This window comes from Callionymus lyra, chromosome 16, assembly GCF_982586985.1.
Source record: "Callionymus lyra chromosome 16, fCalLyr1.hap1.1, whole genome shotgun sequence".
NCBI classification, from domain to species: domain Eukaryota; kingdom Metazoa; phylum Chordata; class Actinopteri; order Syngnathiformes; family Callionymidae; genus Callionymus; species Callionymus lyra.
The window spans coordinates 2,920,218-2,941,789 of NC_141833.1; the positions used below are offsets into that span (position 1 = coordinate 2,920,218).

Below are 21,572 nucleotides of genomic sequence, written 5' to 3' on the forward strand. Positions count from 1 at the left end.
TTTCTTTAAATCAAAATCTGTTCTTCGGTGAGTTGGACATACATTGTAAGCAAATCAACAAAGGTGGTTAATGAGGAAACCATAGACAGAGGGAATCATAACAGTTATGTCGATTTAGCACATAACCAGGTAAAACACACAACAACAAACTCTTGTTTCATGCACACATCAGTTATAGATTTTTTTCAGGTAAAGCTATAATCCAAAAAAAATGTATCTGTGGTCCCTAAATATGTCACATACACAGAAAGCCCGACCCAAGCACACGAAAGCACGAAGGTAGCAAGGTCATGGCTGCACTCCTAACTCCACATAAATAAAATCTTCTCTGTAAGTCACCAACCTTCCAGTGGGGGAAGCAGTGGCGATGGAGGCCCCTGAAGTTGAGAGTGTGTAGGGAGAGAGGGTGCGGGGGTGGTGGAGGGAGGGGCAGTGGCGGTGGAGGCAGCAATGGTTGTGGTGAGAGTGTGAGGGCTATAAGCTGATGGCTGTGGCGAGCTTAAGGAACCGGTTAAAATGACAGGGGTAGGAGCTGCGGGAAGAGAACCAACCGATGTGACGGGAGCACTCGTCGAGGAAAGGTATGACGCTGAAGGGACAAAAGGTTTGGCGTCAACATTCAGGGAGGATTTGATCGAAGTGTTTGTGGGATACGCGGACGTGCTATTAGGAAGACTTGGTGTGTAATTGGAAGAAGACGAGGTAAGTGAAGTTGTGTTGGACGCCTCGGTGGTCGTGGGTTTCGGTGAGGCGGCCAAAGACGGGGTGTTGGTGATGGGGGTGGTGGTCTGAGAGCCGGGGGTGGAACCGGGCGGAGTCTGGAGGACTGAATCGAGGAAAGAGAAAGTCTGAGAGACGGGACTCAGATTGTCGCCTGATATTAGCGCCAAAGTAGCGCTGACATCAGCGGGAATGTTGGATTTGTTTGGAAGCGTCATGCTACTAGCAGGTTCAGGATGACTGTTGACAAACTCATTGCCTTTTGGCTTCTGCCATTCTTTTGTCGGGACGTGAAAGTCGTCCACACACATGGGCTCGTAAGATCGAGGCGCAGAATTGATAGCTTGGGAGTTGTTGTTGATATTATCCGGGATGGACATGTGGCCTCGGTCTGTAGCATTAGAGTCGGTCGGGTGGGGATCGGCCGCCGTCGCCCACGTTGGCGCAATAGTCGCTGGTATGGGAGAGACCGGTTGCTGGGGTGCCCCCCACTCCTGTGGAAGTCTCGCTCGACTTTTTGACTTCTTGCCTCTCACTCTACCCCCACCACCGCTCTCTCTAATCTCCCACTCCCAGTTATCTTCATCATCTTCGTCCTCATCCTGGTCCCTGTGTTTGTCGGACTGGACATTTTTCTCCTGGCTATCCAGGAAGGTATAGACCTCATCCCGACCCTTCTTCTTCTTCTTCCTCCGCCTCTGCTGTTGATTCCCCTCGGCCCCTGACCCAATTCTCACAGGGCTGAGGGTTTCAGAAGTGGACGACGTAGGACTGCTGTCATCCTGTGAGCCGCTGGGTGAGAGGATGGGAGCTGCCGAGGGGGGAAGGTTTTATAAGAGTGGGAACCAATCACATAGTGCTTCAGAAATTAAATCTGCAATCAGATTGTATTTATATGACGTAAAAAATACTAAAGGGGCGCCTAGTCAAATAAGGATTGGGTTTTTACCTGAAGAAAATGTTCTTTCAAAGCAAAGAATACACATAAAAGTGCATACCTCAGTTTAATAATCAAAATGAAAGAATGTACATGTACAAGAACCTAGAACGAGTCTTCCAGTTTTTCTCTGGATTTTTGCAAATCTTTCTGCCATATAGTGTATCCTATTATATATATAGATAGATATATATCTATCTATCTATATATATACACTGTATATGATAGATATATACCGAATACTTTAATAGGTATTTGATTTGACTTTAACATCTATAACTATTCTATATTCATAATCATTTCCAAAAAAATCATATGTTTGGTGGAAATCATCATTCACATCATCGGCACCTTTACCAGATTTCAGTGAAACGTTTAAGCAAAAAAAACATCAACACAACTGTTTTAAACATGCAAAATTAAACTGGATCATGCTCACATGCCTCAACACTACAACTACTGCCATATTTGGTCTGTTTTGCATGCAAACATGGTTTACAACATATGGTTCCCTCTGTCTGTTGGTGACTTGGTCTTTTGGGATGTCACCTCCCCCTCTTTGAGGATATATTCCAAAATGTCAGACGCTTCTAAGACAAAGATTAATCGAACAAATTCTCTGAACCTACATGTCCACCGTCTTTAATCATATTTACCACATGTTACTGAAAGAATGGATTTTCTACCAAGTTATGTAATACTGGACTCTGGAACTATTTCCAGGATTGAATATTAAAGAGTTCGCATCTGATGCAATAACCAGTTTAATTAATATTTATTTCTCTAGTGTTGGCAACTCAGGCTTCTACAGAGCCATACAGTTACGTAAAGTCCCAAACATACAGTATAAGTGCAACACCCAGTTTTAAGCCTGTGGATTATCTGCACATCTGCTAACTGTATTCAATGCTGGTTATTTTTACATGTTCCGGTTATTTTTAAATAAATGGAACAACTTGTGTGTTGACTTAAAACTGATGTGATGTTTTTTATTAAAATAGTTGCTCAGAGCCTCGAGATGATAAAGCAAAGAGTGCCACCTAGAGGACTCTGAAAACGAGGACATGGGGCTTCATGAATCTTCACCAGCCCATCTTTATTGCTATTGATTTTGAATGCATTTAATAAATTAGCTGGTTATTAACCTTTTTAAACCAACAAACATTTATGAAATAAGATTTCTCATATCTCAGCATCATTATTCCCTAAATGATTCAAACTTGGTTTCCTTTTTTTGGTGAAGTCTCAATTAATCTACGAGTAAATCTTGCATACATACATACATTAGTAGTTATTATTGATTCATTTTAATTGAAACAAACTTAATTAATAAAAGCCTAGAAGATAATGTTTAAAATGATCAAGGACATGAAATGGATAGACAGTTGTTACTCTCAATCATTGTGGCCCAATAGTTTATGACGCACATGAGGAAAAAACACAAGTGCTTTGTTGCAAGTCATCCTTGGTGCATCACCTTGAAAATGCTGCCCTCTACTGCTGATATTGTGTATCATCAAGATTCATGTCAAAGCTGTTTGTAGGTCATAATCTAGGGTTTAAGTGTTGCGCAAATAACACATTACATTCTTACAGCACACTGTGGAATGTTTAAATATGTATTTTATATTTAATACAATTCGTTTTTTTGTAAATACATAATGCATGTGGGTTGTAAAGTCACTAATGGCATTGTGGTCCCATTTATTTAATTGTGTTGCTGCTATTCCAGTTTCAACCGGCGAAGAGGCGTCATTGAAGGTGGATATTTTCCCTGCTCACGGCCATGCTTTTTTCAACAGAGGACTCTCGACCAGTGATCGAGAGAGAAATGTGTTTAAGGTGGTAAAGAGTCAGAGAACGGATATATATTTTTCTCCATCCTCTCCTGTTATCTAAGCATAGCACATGCACGAAACCCTTATCGAATACCTGCAGTGTGGTCCATGGTTTGGAATCCTGTTCCCACTGATGAAAATGGATCCCCGGTTTTACAAGGGCTGGTATTGATGCTTGGTTTGGGCTCCGATCCAAACAACCCTGAACTTTTCTGTGTGTCCATGGGTTTGCCTCCGAAAGGCTGGTTGAGGTTTGGGCTCATACTGGTCTGGAATGGTGGTAAGCTGGTCCCAGTTGGTCCACCAAAGCCAGGCTGAGGCCCACTCACTACAGACGGAGAGAATCCTGATTGAAAAGAAAAGAGAAACGTCATCATGTAAATGCAAAGATTAATTTGAACAAGTGCTTGTTACCTTTTACAATGTTTATATATAGATTAATACAATACCTAGATTTGACCATTTTTGGTCTTTTGTCTTCCAATACATTCAAACATCTTTTCACAAGGGTTTTAAACCACAGGAGACAATATCACATTTTTCAGCGGATTTATACGTCATTCATACAACATTGGTGAATGTATATTAGTGTTTGTTACTAAATTATTTTCTTGAAAAGTTATTTTAAAACCAAACGGTCTAGTTTTTTTTTTTTTAGTTACAATTTAGGGAAGAAGTATAATCACTTTACTGTTACTTTCCTTTTAACAAACAAAACAATGTGAAAGTTATACACTAGTTAGAAGCATTGAAGACAAGTGCTTCAACAGTCCTGTGATATTCTTTTTAATTCCTTAAAACAATAAATCTTTTTTATAAATAAAATGGACTATGTGAAGTTGGATACATTTCAACATTGGCAGACTCTCATCAATAATGTTAACACAGACATGGACAAAGAACCGATGAACTGAGCTAACAGTTGACATGTTGGTTTAATCGAACTATAAACTGGATTATTTTGGCAGAGAAGAAAATGTCCGATTTCTCCTATAGCTGGACTGAGCTATGCATGTTAAAAGTCTTATCATAGTCAGACTAAAGCATCAAACTTGTTTCCTGAGCATGTGGCAATGGTCAGTGATACCATAGAGATGATGCTAAAGCTACACTGTTAGCAGAGGTTTTTCCATTGAAAGGTTGTTTTGTTTTATAGCCTGTAGTTTTTGTGTTGATGCAGCACCTGATGAATGAATTGTAGTAGAAAAAGAAAGATAGTCAGTGGACCTAGAAAAGAGTCAGTACTAATTATACCGATCTATTACTTCACGTCCCAAGAGACAACAGTGTCAAAACAATTACAGATGGACTCAAAGAAAAAACAAGATTAAACTCAAAACTTTTTTGCAGTAGGTTCATCTTTTTGCCACTAAATACATAACACCAAAATGTATACAACATTTAAAATAAACTAGTAAGTTGCAGCGGCAAATGCAAAAAGTGAAAAATTGGCTAGCTTGGGCTAGCTTCTTTTTTTCTATATATATAGTAATACAATAATAATAATAATACAATATTTTAAAGTTACAAAAAAGTGACACAGTATACACAGTCAGGGTACAGTTGTATTTCTCTATTTCATGTCTTGTGGAAAATACAAATGATAAGTATTATAACCCTTGTGTTATCTCAAGCTGAACTACCTCCCTGGCTTCTATGAATATATATGCAGTGCTAGAGGTTGTTCAACTTGACTGAGAGACTACACAAGGGTTAACCGTGTAAATCAGAAAAGATATTCCAGTAGATATCACAGAAACATCTTTTTTTTTACACATGAGTTAAAAACGGAATAGTAAGCAATTGAAATGCCTAACTGTGAGGAATTTGGCGTTAATGTTTTTTAGTAAAATGTTTTTCATGCTGTGAATCTAAGGTGCTTCATATTGCCAGGTTCTTACCAGAAAGGTAGTCAGTATTAAACATCGACTGGCCAGGTGGGTCTTGACGGGCCCCAGAAAACACAGATGACATCATTCCAGGGCCTAAGGATGAGAAGAACAATGGTCAAAATGGTCATCATGATAAAATTGTAAAACTCTACCAGACACGATGAATTATCAGTGAAATCAAATAATAAACATAATTCCATTAGCACATATTGTTTTATTACAATGAATACGATGTTCAATCTGTCTGTCGCTCTGCTCTGTTATCGGTATATGCTCCACACATGTTGTCAACAAACCTCTCAAATGCACATAATCCTATTTATGGGTGCATGTGTTTGTGCGTCTTCTGACAATGATGGGTTTGGACACAACATGTCACTTGTGGGTATATCACCATGGTTACACAAGAATAGGATGACAGCATCTGTGGTTCCGTGTCTTTGGAAAAATAGATTCCTATCCAATCTTCTGATTCCCTCATGCTTACAAAGGTTGGCCTGTCAGAAGAAGTACTTGGAAAATAAGAAGAGCAACACAACTTCAGCTAGCAAGAATAATGAATAACTCCTGGAGAAAGTGGTTTGTATAACAGTACTTAAATGATTATAGTTTAACCATTCAGTTTAGTTATACATTGGAAGTAAAACACAAGAAAGTCTTAATAATGGCTTTTGTTTCAGCAGAATAGTAACACATGTGGGGAAATAGGTCATCAGTATGCACCTATAAAAGTTTTTTTCTATCAAAGTATTAATGCAATGTCTGCACCACTGAACAGAAAGCTCTCTCAGGGCTTCTATTTTTAGAAAAAAAAACAAACAGAGAATGATTTAAAAAACGATTTAAATCGATTATGATGCATAGAAATATCTACAGACAATATGCAAACACAGGATTATCATTGAAGTGTGATGTGTGGTTCCGAGTGTGTCCATGTTTGTTCACGAAACATCGAAGAAAGATGTTCTTTGTGTGATATCTGCTACTTTTGACCTGTTCTAAAAATTGAAAATAATACTAGTTTTCAATGGACAGCAGCCCAAAAGGGTTCTCAGTTAAGTGCACTTTATGAAGCTGAAGTGCAGAGGGGCTATATCCATCACCATCATAAGGTACAGCTGGTATCCAGGGAACCGCAGCTTCTAAATTTATAACCAAATGTTTTTGCCTCAAAAACGAGTACTTACAAAGAAAAAGTCAATGTCAACATCATTCTTTATAGATTAAATGACAGATTTTGCATGAAAAGCAAAAAAAAAGCCTGAGCAGCCTCAGTAGTGCTGACACGGTTCACAAAGTAAAATCTGCTAATCTGGTCTGTTGACCTGTCAAGAGGCTGGTCCTGGAACAGGTTCCATCCAATATTTTGTGTCGATCTCAGCATACTTTCAGCCTGTATGTATATTAAAAGTGACATCCCCTGTGTGTGTGAGAGAGATGTGTGGTTGGGAAAGGCGAAAAGAAACAGAGAGGCAGTAGAAAGATTACAAAGATACTATGGATACTATACTTACTATGGCAAAAAAAAATATTTTCCCGCTCTTAAGTATATAGTGCATTAGACAACGTAATAGTGCATAAAGCAGAATCCTTTTATTTATAATCATATTGACAAATCAATTTTATTGAGCTCTGAGTCCCTCAAAGATGAACTTTTCACCCCCTTTGTGCTTCTTCATAAGAGCATGAACAGCACATCTTGAAACCCCAGTCTGCTTTGAAATCTTTGTCTGGGAGAAACCTTGCTGATGCAGTAGATTTTTTGTTAAAGCTCTTTGTGACCTTGGTCTGCGGAAGAGGCTTTACAAATAAAAATGACTTACCTATTTACTACTATATCTGGTAAATGATGTGATGCAATCATATGGTTTAAAGGTCAAGAGGTAACCAGAGTAATATAAAAGGGCCACAAAAAATATCATGTGAAAGTATCATTTAATTCAGCTCATGCAGTTGAACACCAGTGTTATCCACAGCTTGTCTGCACTTAAGTTCCACCAAAAAAACATCTGTCGATGTTTGTGTCTATTAACTTCATAACGACTAGTACCAGACATTACAAGTGTTGCTGATAAGCCTGCAGCTCGCAACTGTTTCATATGAAACTATGAGAATTTAATAAGTCGTTGAACAGCACTGTCTTGCTGTTCTTAGTATGAGTGGGATGTCAGCTATTAACACAGTCACTGCAGGCCTATCACTAATGAACAGAAGACACCGAAGGCAAATGGATAAACACACTGTCATTTCAAGCGTTGCATGAAATTCCTTTTTGGAATTAAAGAAAAATAACAACAGACAAGTCATGTCTTATACAATCCGAGTACAAATGTAATCACCACACACGTCATCAGATACTAATTTCCAGACTAAAGATAAAGTCGTATAATTTGCGGTTTTGCTTATTTTCAGAGGGCTATTAACAAAATATTTTGCTTTCAGCAAAAACTCCATTGATGAAACCATCATTTTTAAGACAAGAGTGTCATGACACTGCTTTAAGGAGTTCAATCATCCCAATCACTAGGTTATATTTTCAGTTAGGGGTATTATTAAAATACATTCTTTAATGCCTCATGAAGATTCATAGCCCAGTATCCACAACAAATGGCAGACATTAACTGTGGCCAGCCTCACTTGTGAATAAAGTTGTTTGATTTCTGGATATTTACTTCAGATGTCAGTTCATAACCATCCATCCATCCATCCATTGTCATCTGCTTATCAGTCGCCGCGTCGCAGGGGGAGCAGCTTCAACAGGGAGCGCCAAACGTTCTTCTCCCTAGCAACATCTGCCAGCTCTGACTGAGGGATACCAAGACACTCCCAGGCCAGTGAAGAGACATAATCTCTCCACCTGGTCCTGGGTCGACCCCTTGGTCTCCTCCCAGCTGGACACTCCTCGAAAAAACCCTCCAAAGGGAGGCGCCCAGGTGGCATCCTCAAGAGATGCCCGAACCACCTTATTTATCTCCTTTCCACGCGGAGAAACAGTGGCTCTACTCCGAGATTCTCACCCTATCTCTAAGGGAGACACCTGCCACCCGACAAAGGAAACTCATTTCAGCCGCTTGTATCCGGGATCTCGCTCTCTTCTCGCTTCTCTTTAAGTAGACCTTACCAGGAAGGAGTGTGATCCTTGTGCAGTTGGCTCACAACCTCTGGTCCCCCTTTTTAAATAGAGGGACCACCACACCGGTCTGCCACTCGTCAGGTATTGACCCAGACGCAATGTTGAAGAGACGTGTCAACCAAGACTACCCTTCAACACTCAATGCCTTCAGCATTTCTGGGCGAACCTCATCAATTATCGCAGCTTTACTACTGTGGAGCTTTCTGACCACCTCAGCGACTTCAGCACGAGAGATCAATGAATCCCGCCCATCGACCTCCAGCTCTGTCGCCACCAGAGAGGCACATCTGGGTTGAGTTCCTCAAAGTACTCTTTCCAACGGCCAATAACATCCTCAGTTGCAGTCAGCAACATTCCATCCTTACTGTAAACAGCTTGGACACTCTGCTGCTTCCCTCTTCTGAGGTGCTTGACCGTTTTCCAGAAGCGCCTTGGTGCCGACCAATAGTCTTCCTCCATGGATTCCCCAAACTCCTTTCACACCCACTGTTTAGTCTTTGCAACAGCCGAAGCAGCAGCCCTTCGAGCCAGGCAGTACTTTGCAACGGTTTCAGGAGTCTGACAAGACACTAGGTCTCGATAAGACTCCTTCTTCAGTCGGATGGCTTCCCTTACATCTGGTGTCTCCTTGGGCCACAGCCCCTTGAGGCACCGATGACCTCTAGACCACAGCTTGCGACTAAAGCTTCTGCCATGGCGGCTTTCAACACCGACCATCTGTGTTCGATGTCACCAACCTCCTCAGGCATGTTGGAAAAAGCTTCCCGGATGTTGAGCTGAGAACTCCTCTGACAGCTTCGTCCTCCAGGCCTCCCCAGTTCACCCAGACTAGGCATTTGGGTTTACCTGGTCGGTCCAGAAGCTTCCCCTGCCACCGCCTCAAGTCAGATGATATGATTCGAAAATCGATCATTGACCTGCGGCTTAAGGAGCTCTGGTACCAAGTACACTTATGAGCTTCCCTATGTTCAAACATGGTGTTTGTGTTTTGGGTTAAGATCAGGCAAACAGTTCCTCCCAATCACATCTCTCCAAGTTTCTCCATCATTGCCCACCTGTGCGTTGAAGTCTCCCTGGAGGCCCGTACAGGACCCTTCCAAGAAGGCCGGATACTCCAAACTACTGTTTGGTGCATATGGACAAACAACAGTCAGAGTTATACCTCCATTAAGCCTAAGCCATAGGGAAGCGACCCTTTGATCCACTGGAGCGAACTCCAATATACAGGTGCTCACCATGGGCAACACCGAAGAAGGACAGAGTCCAGCCCCTATCCAGGAGCTGTGTTCCAGAGCCTAAGCTTTGCTTGGAGGTAAACACCACGATATATAAAAACCTCCATCTACCGCGCAAACTCAGGCTCCTTACCCCACAGAGAATTGACGTTCCACGTCCCCAGAGCCAGCCGATGCAGCCCAGGCCTATAACGCCAAGGCGCCCTGTTTCCACCTCCACCCAATTGGCAGCGCACCTGACTCCTGATATGTTTCCAACATGGTGAGCCCATGGGATGCAGATGGAATGGATGGAATGTCCACGTTGTTTATTCAGGTTTAACCGGGCCGTGCTACAGTTGTCACCCAGCCACCAGGCGCTTGCCGATGGGCCCAGCACCCAGGCCTGTCTCCAGGTGTGGGCCCCGTTGTCCCTCCAGGCAGGGTGAATTCCATTATTCTCATTCATGGAGTCGATTTTGGACCATACTTAACCCTACTAGGAGCCTAGTCACTCAGTACCAGGCTCTCTGCAAAATAGCTTCCTGAATCATTGGGATACACAAACTCCCTCACCACGGTAAGGCGATGGTCCTTGGAGGAGAGTTCATAACCATTGAGGAGAAACCCCCCAAAATATAATTTTAAAACTGTTACGTACTTGGGTCTTTGTAAAAATCTAGACTCTAAACAACTTTTCAATCCATTCCACCAAGAATAATTACTACGTTTTTTCTGTTTATTAGAGATGAGCCTTATGAAGCTCCATGACACAGGACCATCAAGATCTAAGTTCAGTAGAAAAAGAGCTGAAGTATTTATGTACTTTTAAATCTAAGAAATAAAATTACAACAAAAAAAGCAAAATAAATAAATAATAAAAATAGGAATTACATTGTATAAAAAGTGTTTCTCAGGCCCTCATCAAACACTTTCTGCTTCCCCTTTAAACCTGAGACAATGGCCTCTTTATAATAATCCATGTCTGTGTGAGTCTGAGGGGCTTTTGTGTCTGCTCTATTTAATTCCCTTGGTCTCCATTCGTTCAGCTCGGTGTCCTCAAATCCTCCAATTTGATCTGACACATAACACTTCCTCCGACCTTGTGTCTCACATCCACTGTTCACATGATTCGGTTAAGGTGAGCGCGCCGTATGACTCTTCCTTTGCTTACGGCAACATGAGATTACAATGACTAAAAACTTTTTTTTTTCCTGTACCTGTTTGGGACTTAATGGTTTGTTATTTTTGGGAACATAAAATAATACTTTTCGCTATTTCAAGTTAAGTTTTTGCAACACGAAACTTGTGTGACTCATCTGTAGTGTTCGGGTTAAGTCACAGTCAGGTCAATAATTTAACAATTTCACTTAAGTCAAACTTTTTGATTTGTGACTCATTTGAGAAGACACAAGACTATGTCAACTTAAACTTGCAAATGTTATGTTTTATCATTTTATTATAGATTATTTTTTAAAAACGAATTTATCTATGAAAACAATAACAATATGGCATTATACTATATGACTTTATTATTCCCACATTTGAGAAATTTAAGTAAAATAAGGAATGCTTTAATTTATTGATAAAAGTGATTTTCTTTAATATTTCATTAACCAGATAAGTATAAAGATAACTATATTCTTGTAATTAATGATAGCACTAAGCTATGGACATGACTTCCAGCTGCTGTACGGTGATGCAGGTTTGAATCTAACATCTACTCACCGCTCTTGTTGTCCTTCCCATCCAGAAGAGGTCGATAGTCACTTTTGGTGACCGTCTCTCCGACCTTGTCGTCATAGCTCTCCTTAGAGAGCGAGTCCACAAAGTCTCGTTTCAGGAGGGCTTCAGCGGGAGCTCCACCTTGGATTCCACCTCCGCCCCCGCCCATAGCATCTCGCAGGCTGAAGTCCATTACTTGTTACTACAACACAAAGACACGGCTGATGTTAGCATCCAGAAATAAAACAAGCGCAACATCTTTAGTTAATCGATAGAGCGCTGAAGAACTACGTCACAGTTACAATCAGGAAATTGATTCAGGAAGTTACAAACATGTCAAAATGTAAAATGTCATCTCTAGGTGAATGTTTCATGGACCAGGCCATTGTTGTCATCCTATTCATTTACAGAGTTTTTTTTTAATAATTACCTCAAAACAACAACAAAACGCCTTTTTGGTTACAGTTCACGTAATAACTACATGAAGCTTAACCACCACTAAAGTGCCCATTTACTGGAGTCCTCCCTAATTCATAACTGTCACTTTAGCTTTCCACTCTGCATCAAGTGAACACTTTACGCTGGGAAGTCCACTTTCCTTCGCATAGACTAAGAGATATTTTTAGTGACCACTTACGCTTGTGACTGAACCGTGCATTTCAATGAATATAAAGGAATAATGTTTCCTCAATTAACCATTTGACTGGATCCACGACTATTCTGCGTAATTTATATTTAGAAAGTTTAAACCCTAAAAATGACTCTTATTTCAAGGTTTCTGTTTCTCCTCTATCCACAACACAAGCTGCTTTTGTCTCACATTTGTGTGTGCATGCATCCACAATGGCAAGTAGCCATTCATGAAATTGACAAAATACAGTTGTGTGTCAGCTGGACCGGGGTGGAATTGTAGGCCATTGTTTTAATGGTTGTTTAAGTGCAAGGACACCATACACTGGAATCAACGAACATTCACAACTTTACTCCACATTTGGAAATTCTTTTTTTCTTGTTTATTTGTTTTATTTACATTTCCTAGAATATCCTCAATGCTTATTGTAGAAAAAACATTGATTTACAGTAACATAACTAGTGACAAAACAAAACTAATGAGATCACATTTTAGAAAATACTCTTCAATACAAAGTGGTGTCTTTCTTCTGCAATTTCTATGCTCTGCTGGACAGGTTGCATAAGCCAAAAATAATCAGCGTCTAAAAGCTGATGTTATTTAATAAAGGACACACGCAAACTGTTTCATTATATAATTAGATTTATCCGGAAAAAGCATCACATTAACACGGTGCAAAGCCAAGGTGCTTGTTCAACCAAGGAAAACGTATGAGGATAGGTGCAGTGGTGTTTCACACAAGTCTACGATCCATTAGTGCCAGGCTAGGCAGCCACAGTCAATGAGCAATGCACTCGGTAACCCCTGAAAGTCTTGTGATCCCTTACATATTCACCACATGCTCCACAGAGACAGAGCCAGATAATTGCCAATTATGAAAAGAAAATATGACAGTCTGCAAGTGCCCTATATTTCTGCACGATCATCATAGATCAAAGGTGGGATTAGAATTGCAAACTTAAATGGTTCGAAACCTTGAAAAGCAACAGAAAATCAATATAGTGAAAAATTATCTTTGCATCTCGCAGAAGAACGTGCCAAACCCCAATAATCTTAGTCAAGTATCTTTCTACAATTTGATTTTATAATTGTATACATTTTATAATAATTCTGAAAGCAACTTTGCAACAAAAACTACCTTGAACAAGTCTGGTATATAATGACTAAAGGTCAGATTATATAGACCTAATATTAGTTTGAGAGTAATTCAACACTTTTCTTGAGTCAGCACATAACCAAAATAAACTTGAGGATTTTAAATCTATACAAAAACAAAAGGTTACTAGAATACTTAGACTTCAGCCAAGAAGCTCGTTTTCACCGATATTTTCATTCAAATAAGTTCTTCCTTGCTTTATTGCCATTTATATTAATATATGCATTTGATATTATAAGTTTCATTATTTCATATTATGCGCACTGTTTGCTTAATGTCATTTTACGTATGTTGAATATTATTTTTATTTATTTTATACTGTGAATTTGCTGATGTGACATTTCAAATTTTCCCACTGTGGGACGTATTAAAGAATATCTTATCTTATTAACCCACTAACATCCTTGCAAGATCCCATACTAGTTGATGTAAGAATATGCAATAGTATATATTGGTGAAAATAGGGTTAAGGTCAAAACTCTCTTTTTCTTGTATGAGTGGTGAATGAAACAGAGCGGTGCCTGGAATGAGATGGAGGAGTTGGTTTGGAAAGACAGCTGTTTAGCTTGAGGAGATTAAAACACTTTACCCACAATCCCCTGCATCCAACATCCGCTTCCTCTCACTCTGTGAACCCAGTGCCCAGCAACATAATCATCTCATCCTCCAAAACATTGACAGCTTTCATGCAACCCCCCGCCCTTCCACGCGCACACCGACGCTAGCAGCTCTATGGTATTATCAAACTACAGGAGATTTGGTGACATTTTGTCTTTGTTTCTATCATCCAAATGAAGCTTGGATTCACGTGGCTTCACTGAACATTAGCTAGATTGAAAGGGAATTTCCTTGAACAATGTTGGCTAAATTCATTCATATTTGGTTCTTTTTTCACCTCAAGTTTGCACAATTATGTGTTATTATATATGGCATTTCATTTATGTCACAGAAAATATAGGATTATAGTCAAATTATCTGCGTTATTTACCATGTAATGAACATTTCATCAACACACAAAAAAGGAAATACATTTTGTCAGGAGTTTCTTGCTGAGAAAGATGTGTGTCACTGCTTCAGGTCAGCTCAGTTTTGAGATGAGACGCAGTAAAGGTCTGTGTTGTGATGTAACAGCAGGGAATGTGGGGGTCAGAGGTGCAACTCCCTCCTGCATTCATGTTTTAAAGACAGTTTATAATATGAATTCACATTGCATTTGCAATTTGGCACAACATTTTTAAAAATAATTGTGTCCAAACAATATCTTTGTCTCCAATGCTGCTGATTTTATCATTTCTTTTTTTTCGTTATTATCCTTAGCTGATCCAAAGTACAGTAGAAATGATGTCGCTATTAAATTGTACTTTAGAACAGTGGTTCACAACAACTGTGTTGGGGCCTGGTTACCGGTCTATTAGGCATTTGTTCCCAGTAAGAAACAAATAATTGATTTTAATTATGCGGATTATTACTGCCTGGAAGGGTTTTTAATTTAGAAAAAAGACCAGCTTTTCTCAGAAGTCATATTAGCCTGTGGTTCTTGACACGTTAAGATGCTTTTCAAAGCAAGCCTGTAAAATACTACACAAAGTGTAAAAATGGTTCAATCTTGTTTTATATAAACCAGCCCAGAATTCCTGCTCTTTCAGTTTAAGAGTGAAACATATTTTAATGCACTTTATGATTAAAAACAGTTATGGGTAATGGGTAAATTAAAACTGATTTGAAATGACCATATTATTTTGCCACTTTAGTCAGTCACCAGAATATAATACAAATTAACATAATGCGATTATACCAAAGCTTCTTTAAGAAATAGTCAATCTTTTGCTGATCAGGTTGACAGCCCAGAGCCCTAGTTGTTTTTGTAGACTATTTTTAGTCTCTGTAATTGGGTCCTTTTTCATACATATCAAAAAATGAATAGAATAAGCACATTTCCTATACAAGTTTCTACCCAACATTATAACTTTGGAGCACTGGTGCACCCTAGCTGCAGAGTTGGGGACCCCAACTTGTAATTTAGCTTCATAATAATGTGACTGTTAGGTGCCTTGTCTTATTATTTTATTTATTATTATTATTAATATATTGGGGTGTTTGCACCTTCCATTTCTGGAGTACTTTCCAAAAGTTGCAGTTTAGGAATCCCTATGGCCCGTGAGCCACATTCGGGTATAGTCAAAGTCAAATTTTGATTTGTCTATCTTTGGAGTGGCTGTGACAGGTCCCTTCACATATGGCCTTGAGCTCCTTCATCATTGAGATGCTCAAATGTCTCCACAATGATATCAAGTAGACGTGATGTATAATAATAATAATAATAAATAAAAGCGCCTTTCATGAGACTCAAGGTTGCTGCACAATACAATCACAAATACAATAAGATCACATAATAAAATATAAGCACACTACAATAAAAGCCTAATGGGAAGGATAAAAATAACATTATAGAACAAAGTTCTAGCAGTAGATGAAAGGGGTTATGAGGAGTATGCAGTGCGGAACAGGTGAGTTTTGAGTTTGAAGAGGGGGAGAGAGTCACACTGCCCCCCACAGTGCTGAAAGGGAGCGAGTCAGGGTTTTGATGGATATGAGGTCAGACAGGTAGGGAAGGGTGAGGTTGTGGATGGACTTGAAGGTGTGCAGGTGGAGTTTGTAAATGATTCTTTGGTTAATGGGGAGCCAGTGAAGCTGCTGGAGGATGGGGGTGATGTGGCGGCTTCAGTGTTTGTGGAGGGACTTTTGAGGGGGACCGAAAAGGAGGGAGTTGCAATAGTTGAGGCGGTAAGAGACGAGGCTGTGGACAAGGATGCCGGCGGTGTGGAGGATGTGGGAGGGGCGAAGCCTGTTGATATTGCGGAGGTGAAAATATACAGGGTGAGTGATGTTTTTAATGTGAGATAGAAATGAACTGAATGAAGTACTGTCGAGAATGACACCCAGACTCTTGACCTGAGGGGAGGGGGAAACTGATAACTGTCCATAGTGAGGGAGAAGTTGTCAACTTTGGACAGCGTGGATTTGGTACCGAGGAGAAGGATTTCTGTTTTGTGTGAATTTAAATCGAGGAAGTATACTTATGTCATGGTTTTGGAAAGAACTTTCCTGCTCTGTTTGTTGGTTGTGGCTACACTAAGATTTAAACATTGGGAACTGCAAACTTCAGTGTATCATGAATACACAGCATGGTTATTTGTAATTTCCTTTCTTATTGTGCCATAAATTGGTGCCATGAAAACCTATTTCACTGAGGTAGTTCTTACCACTTCAAAAAATGGTGACCCAGGACTGAAATTATCTTCCTTTATCGTTTGTACAAGAATATGTTGACACTATGAGAGACATAACTAGGAGTCTTGCCTTCAGCCCCTTTTTAACCACTACTTTAGCCCTGTTGGAAGGACTTTGCTTCTTTCAAACTAGGTCACTCAAGTGCAAGAGTCACTCAAATGACATACTGGCTTCACTTCCCATCACTCAGTAAGCATCACCAGGAAGACTAAATGTGCTCGACCTTCACAGCAGACACTGGAGCCCTGAAGGACGAGTTCACTGCAGAGTCTGGAAGGAGGTGGAGCTGACATGCTGACTTTCAAGTACACAGATAGAATTGAATCCATAACCAGTGTTCATGATCCAAATGAATACCAATGAGACTGTTTCCATCTGGGGTTAAAATAACTTGAATATTCTAACAAACAGTAAGGAACTTGCAACAGTGTGACTTGTAAGTTCATATCAACATGAAGGGTTGTTTCAATAATTTGAAGTGTCATGGTATATTTGTATGGCTGATTAACCAATCCACTATGAGATGCACACAAAGGCTGACACAGTGTGTAAATGATGGGATTAATTTTAGATTTTTGCTGACATCACAGTTTTAACTAACACAAACCAAGGAAAAGTAAATGCAGAAAGTTAAGAAGTAAGAAGCTATTCTAGTTGAGACACTTTCTTAACCTTTGTGTTATCTCTCGGTCAAGGTGACCCCGGACGCCTGAAAACAAATGTGTTTGAGGTATCCCTTGACCCATAGACAATACAAGGGATACCTAAAACACATTTGATTACGGGTCTCCGGTGGCAACTTGACCGTGACCATAACTATGAAGGGTTAAATAGATTCTATTTTTCTCCTGTCATCGAGGTAAATTCTCTTCTCATCACGCTATTATTGTCACGTTTCCAATGTTATGGTTTTATTTTGTTTGTATGTTTTCGGTGTTGTTTGAGTTCACAGCTGAGGATGATTGAGTGGCGGGTTCTTCCCATTAATAAGGAGCATCTCTTCCCGGAAGAACTCACAGACCAAGGTTTGGCTTGTTTTCTCCCGAGTATTTCCCTGGATCGTTTTTTATTGACAGTTCCTGAGGTTGTCAGCGTTTTTAGTTTCTCATGTGAGCTCTTTTTTTGTTCTTCTTTTAGTTGCTGATGAGACCCAGATCCTCAGCCGTGCCCTGCCTCCTGTCTGAGTTTGGCTGCTTGTTCTTGCGTGTTTGGATTGCATTTTAGACTTATTTCTGGATACATTTTGGACTTATCTCTGGATAAATTTTGGACTTATCTCTGGATACATTTTGGACTTATCTCTGGATACGTTTTGGACTTATCTCTGGATACATTTTGGACCTATCTCTGGATACGTTTTGGACTTATCTCTGGATACGTTTTGGACTAAAATCTGGATACGTTTTGGATTACTTATTGGGTACGTTTTTTATTTATTGGAATTATTTGGACTATTGTTATTAAAACCGTCTCACCTGGTTTTGAAGCATTATTTTGGTCTTTGTCTCGAAAAGTCCTGGTCTTGACTAGGTCTCTCTTGGTCTCGTCACTCTCTGGTCTTGGTCTTGGCTAACGGGGACGTGACCACAAGTCTATAAGACGTGTCAAACTCAATCACACAGAGGGCTAATATCTTTAACATAACTGTATATTTCACAAACAATCTGTGAACACACGTCCAACAGTTTTACTGTCATTGTAAGTCTCTGTGTAAGGTTTGACATAAATTAACCTTTTTTTCTTATCTTATCTTAATAACTGGCATCTTTGTAGGTCACAATGTCGACGTTAATCTACCTTTGAGTCGACTATATAGCGGGCACACATAAAATGATAATGCCAGGTTTGGCCCCAGGGCCTTGAGTTTGACACGTTAGTTCAATATCAATATGAAATGAAGGGATATGCTCCTTTTTTTTTTGAAAGCCAGAACAATGTGCTGTAGATGTCCCTCACTCACGATGTTAAAACCACATGAATTATTACCTTAATAATTATATTCTCATTCCACAATCCCTGACTTGAGATTAACCAGTTAAGGTAGAGTCTTTTAAACGGCTGTTGATGTTTGCTAACACCAGTAATACACAATGCAGCAAGGTAGTAAAGCCACATAATACGTTCTCATTTTAATATTATAGTTCCCTTCAATGCAATTCCATTACCTTTAAACAAAAAGCTCATTGCCTGTATTACTCCCAGAGGTCATCAATAACAAATGAAAACTAAAGTGTTTTGGTTTGGGCCCAGTGGAAGTTGAAGCAGCCACAGCTATATTCACATTAGTGCAACATAAAACTCAGATAAATGTTGGTTTGTCTTCTACTGGGACACACTTGGTAGTTTTGGAGAGGGTTATCTATCACACATGCAACCAAAGAGATGTAGGACTGAAATCACACATACTGTACATGCTACCAAGTATGTCGATTAATAATTTGTAGCCAAAACCTCGGAAAACAAAAAGTAAAAGTCAACAATCTCAACAACTTCAAGGAAAATATTGGACTGACCGCAAACACCGAGAACATTTAGAGAAAGATTATTTTCAAACAAGACAAGACGACAAGCCACCACATTAATAGGGAAAGTAGCATTAACCCTGGCATAGTTAGCTGCTACATGTTGATTTAAACTTCAAAAGTAAAGTGAGAGACTAACATATCTTAGAGGAAACTATGCAAAAACACAAGCTAGTTTTATGTATTAAGGTCCACAAGTCCACAATAAGATTGACAACTATGTAAATTGTTGTAACAAACTTCGGTACTATAGAGGAGCCTTAAATATTAGGTATGACATCAGACCATGCTCTTCTGCCTGCCTGAATGTTCATCATCATAACATTCTGTCTGCACAACCGGTAATCGGGAGGATTGTATGTAATCTCACCAATCCCTTAAACAGAAATTATAGCATCATCAGAAAAGTGATGCATCAGATTATTAATAAACTACCCTCAAAATATTTCTTTATAAACGGCCATTCAAGGTTTTTTAAGTGTCCTCCTGTGTTGAAAATTGACCCATTTACTATAGTGAACAACCCATTGTTTATCATCTTTCTGTGTGATCTCACACACAGAAACACATAGCCACTTTAAAATGTAGAAGTTTAGTTACAAGCGTCAAGGATAAAAGTTTTCCTTATGACCCTTCTGAAGTGGATGACTTGCATTTCCAACAGGGAGCTTGGTCATCCAGAGGGCACTGACGTACAAGAGTGAACCAGCAACAGAAAATAGCTTCTCCATTAAACATTAGGAACGGTCATTGGGTCTATGACCGCAAAGCTACAGGAAGACAGATGGCATCTATACTTCTGAATATTTGACATCCATTTTGTCAGTGCTGGATAAAAAGTATGCTGCGTCTTTGGAAGACTTAAAAAAGAAGACTCATGAATCTTACCTTATTGCAAGTGTTTGAAAGTTAAATACAGTTTTATGAGTGAAAACATGAATAAATATGTTGTCAAAATCTAAATTTCTTTCAGTTCAAAATCAATTTGAACATGAGCTTGCCTATACTTCTGCGGACCTCAAAAGGTCAAAAACATCAGGCAATAATTGACAAAGTTTCTTGATAGTTAACAGTTTCAGCAAAGGTTTTGTAAAAATCATATTTTCATTACTATTTGAAGTTCAATTCCTAGTTTCCTTCCCATGTTTGTCTGCTCCTTGTTATTTCCTCCACAAATTATTAGTATATGTTAGAGATCTTCACATTTGTATTGTGTACCTCTAGATTAAGTATGTATATAGATTTATATAATGAATATTACGTTTCCAACAAGACATAAAGTATTTTTTCTATGCTTTCCGATCATATCAAAGCACTTCTTTAATCTGTTTCAAACTCTTTTTGACATTATAGTCTCTTATAATAGTCATCATATATAATGTCACCTGTTAAGAAATTGAAAAAGATAAAGTTAAAGTCCCTCTGCTTGTTTAGTTAAAGAAACTACCGATGACAGGGTTTTGGTCATCAGGCCCCGGATCTTAACCAACTCGCTTTACGAGAGGACGGCACAAATGATACATTTCTTCAAAGCATGGAGACTATTTTTTAATATACATGTATAATCTAGAACGCTTGAGAGTAATAATATAGACTTGTGACATCTCGGTGAAGGTTTTATGGGGGAGTGTCACTCGATCAGGTCAAGGGAAAAGGGGACCCCCATAAAAATTGAAATAAATCCATGATGATCGTCCCTGAAGCAGCCATTTCAAATATCTGATATGCAGACCCCCATGGTAAATTACAGTACATGTCGTTGGTTTATTTATTTATGTATTTGGTGCAATACATTAGAGACAAGCTGCGCACATGCAGAACAATGTGTGCCTAATCCACAAAGACAGTGTGTGTCTGTGCATGTCTCTGTTTGTGTGTGTGTGTGTAGCAGGTTTATTTGCTACAGAGCAGAGCCAACAAATGATACACTTCATCCAGGCACAGAGAGCTTTTACATAACCAGGCCTGGCGCATCTGCAGCCTTGAAATAAAACCGTTAAAATCTCAAACTAAAGTCACACATCGAGCCTCAAACCAGTTGGATTCAGGTTAGCCGAGCATAATATGGGATGTTGTCAGGGGAGAGGACGGGGGGGGGGCTGGAGTATTTTTGGATTAGGAGAAGGACCAGCATGATGGTGTACCATCTCGACTGCGGCACCACCATAACAAAGAGGCACGAATCCAGCACCGGAGTCACACGCCCACCATTCTTGGCCTTCGTGAAGGAGTAGCAGCAGAAGAAGCAGTGTTTTTACAGCAGCAGGGGGACATATAAACGGCTAAATATAGAGCAGGGATAACTATAACATGCTGTCTATGCATCACATAGCGACGCCATAAGGAAGAAACCAGACTCGACCGTGACCTGCGCTAGAAGCACGTCGCGTTGATAAAAATGTACTCACTGTGCAGAAATGTCCCGCTTCTCTCGCTGAGAGTCACACGGACGCTGGAATGGAGGTTTTTGTGTTGGTCTGTAAGTGTGTGTGTGTGTGTGTTTGCAGAAACAC

At 39.6% G+C, this 21,572-nt stretch overlaps 1 protein-coding gene across 4 annotated transcripts in view; it reads right to left on the bottom strand.

Annotated features, from left to right (window-relative positions):
• The window catches only part of LOC148063236 (uncharacterized), a 47,913-nt gene extending 26,341 nt beyond the window's left edge, over positions 1 to 21,572 (bottom strand). For 3 of the 4 annotated variants that reach the window (XM_087810618.1, XM_087810617.1, XM_087810616.1), the window contains exons 1-5: positions 21,468 to 21,572; positions 11,463 to 11,661; positions 5,397 to 5,480; positions 3,590 to 3,841; positions 344 to 1,531 (exon numbers count right to left, since the gene is read on the bottom strand). In XM_087810618.1, coding sequence (XP_087666744.1) covers positions 344 to 1,531; positions 3,590 to 3,841; positions 5,397 to 5,480; positions 11,463 to 11,652 — 1,714 coding nt within the window. In that variant the 5' untranslated portion in view covers positions 11,653 to 11,661; positions 21,468 to 21,572. The remainder of the gene's footprint in view (positions 1 to 343; positions 1,532 to 3,589; positions 3,842 to 5,396; positions 5,481 to 11,462; positions 11,662 to 21,467) is intronic. The other variant, XM_087810619.1, reaches the window with a different exon arrangement.